The 1,699-nt window shown below is 35.1% G+C and overlaps 1 protein-coding gene across 1 annotated transcript; it reads left to right on the forward strand.

Moving 5' to 3' along the window:
* The first annotated feature begins 378 nt into the window (after positions 1 to 378).
* LOC137839131 (uncharacterized) lies at positions 379 to 1,397 on the forward strand. The gene is made up of 3 exons (XM_068648258.1): positions 379 to 434; positions 609 to 773; positions 1,115 to 1,397. Exons 1-3 carry the CDS (start codon positions 379 to 381, stop codon positions 1,395 to 1,397), a joined length of 504 nt encoding a protein of 167 aa, XP_068504359.1.
* Positions 1,398 to 1,699: the final 302 nt, after the last annotated feature.

The raw sequence follows: 1,699 nt of genomic DNA on the forward strand, positions 1-1,699 counted from the left end.
CTAGCGCTTTGGTCCAGTACACCTATCTTGAAAAAGACTTCATATGAGTTATTCAATGGCAGGGAACCAAACATTGGTCATCTAAAGGTATTTGGATGAAAATGCTATGTTTTGAATAATGGTAAGGAAAGTCTTGGAAAATTTGATGAGAAAGTTGATGTTGGTATTTTTCTCCGCTATTCCTTATCTAGTCATGCTTATAGAATATATAATAAAAGGCTCATGATTGTAGAAGAGTTTATACATGTCATTTTTTATGAAACTAACCATGCAAAAAAAAGAATCTCAAAGAAATCTTGCAGAGGAAGATGAGCAGATAGAGAATTGTCTAGAAAAACAACCGGTTGAATATCTACAACAAGATGAATTACCTCAAGAATGGAGAATTCCCAGGGATCTGTCTGTGGAGAATATTATTGGGCAGATTCAGAAAGGTGTGTCTACCAGATGAACTGTCTCAAACTAATGCAAACACATGGTTTTTGTCTCTCAAGTTGAGCCTAAGTCAATTAGTGAAGCTCTTAAGGATGAAAGCTGGATTGCTACTATGCATGAGGAGCCTAACCAGTTTACCAAAAATGATGTGTGAACTTTGGTTCCTAGATCAGATTAGATGAACATCATTGGAACCAAGTGGTATTCAGGAAAAAGCTAGACGAATCTGGAGTGATCACAAGGAACAAAGTTAAACTAGTTGCAAAAGGGTACAACCAAGAAGAGGGAATTGACTATGATGAGACATTTGCTCCGGTAGCTAGTTTGGAGGCTGTAAGGTTGTTGTTTGCCTTTGCCTGTATGAGTGGGTTCAAATTATTTCAAATGGATTAAAGAGTGCCTTCTTTAATGGAATCATCAATGAAGAGGTATATGTATCACAACCACCTGGATTTGAGGATCATATGCTTCCCAATCATGTGTATAAGTTGAAAAAGGCTTTATATGGACTGAAATAAGCTCCTAGACAATGGTATGAGAAGCTTAGCAATTTGCTTTTGTGTCATGGGTATGAACGAGGGAAAATTGATAAAACTCTTTTTATTAAGAAGTCTAATTCTGCTATTATTTTAGTACAAATATATGTTGATGATATTATTTTTTGTGTTACTAATGATAGCTTGTGTAAAGAGTTTGTGGCAGCCATGCAGGGGGAAATTGAGATGTCAATGATGAGTGAGTTGTCTTTCTTCTTGGGATTGCAAGACAAGCAAACTAAGGATGGCATTTCTCTATGTCAATCTATGTATAGCAAAGAGATTCTCAAAAAGTTTGAGATGGAAAACTGTAAAGTTGCAGCAACACCCATGTCTAAAAGTTGTTACATGAGTGTTGATGAAGCTAGAACAGCAGTGGACCAAACTAAATACAGGGGGTTGAAACTGATTTGGCTTTTAGAATAAATGTTTTCAACTTCTAATTGGAGTATAAATGTTCTGTTGTACGCTCTTAGCATTAAGGTATGATGGATATCCACTAGGAGAGGATTTTATTAATGAAGGAAGAGGATTTTCACCTACACATTTGAAGTTCTTCCTTCTAGTCTTCTCACAAATTAAAAGAAGTCAAAGAGAAGATCAAGCCTAAAGATAAAGAAGTCTACAAACTCTTAAATAATAGGCTTCATATTAAATATCTCTCTTTATAGTTTCTTTTAAATTGTAAATAATATAGAATAATGTTTAGAAAGGTGCTTAGAGGGAAA

Source organism: Phaseolus vulgaris, chromosome 3, assembly GCF_000499845.2.
Source record: "Phaseolus vulgaris cultivar G19833 chromosome 3, P. vulgaris v2.0, whole genome shotgun sequence".
Classification (NCBI taxonomy): Eukaryota; Viridiplantae; Streptophyta; class Magnoliopsida; order Fabales; family Fabaceae; genus Phaseolus; species Phaseolus vulgaris.

Excerpts from the sequence above, each read along its gene's own strand:
- LOC137839131 (XM_068648258.1), top strand. The coding sequence starts at position 379 with ATGGAGAATTCCCAGGGATCTGTCTGTGGAGAATATTATTGGGCAGAT. Across the intron at positions 435-608 it reads TATTGGGCAGATTCAGAAAG|ATTAGATGAACATCATTGGA; the intron begins GTGTGTCTACCA and ends TTCCTAGATCAG. Across the intron at positions 774-1,114 it reads GCTAGTTTGGAGGCTGTAAG|CTTGTGTAAAGAGTTTGTGG; the intron begins GTTGTTGTTTGC and ends TACTAATGATAG.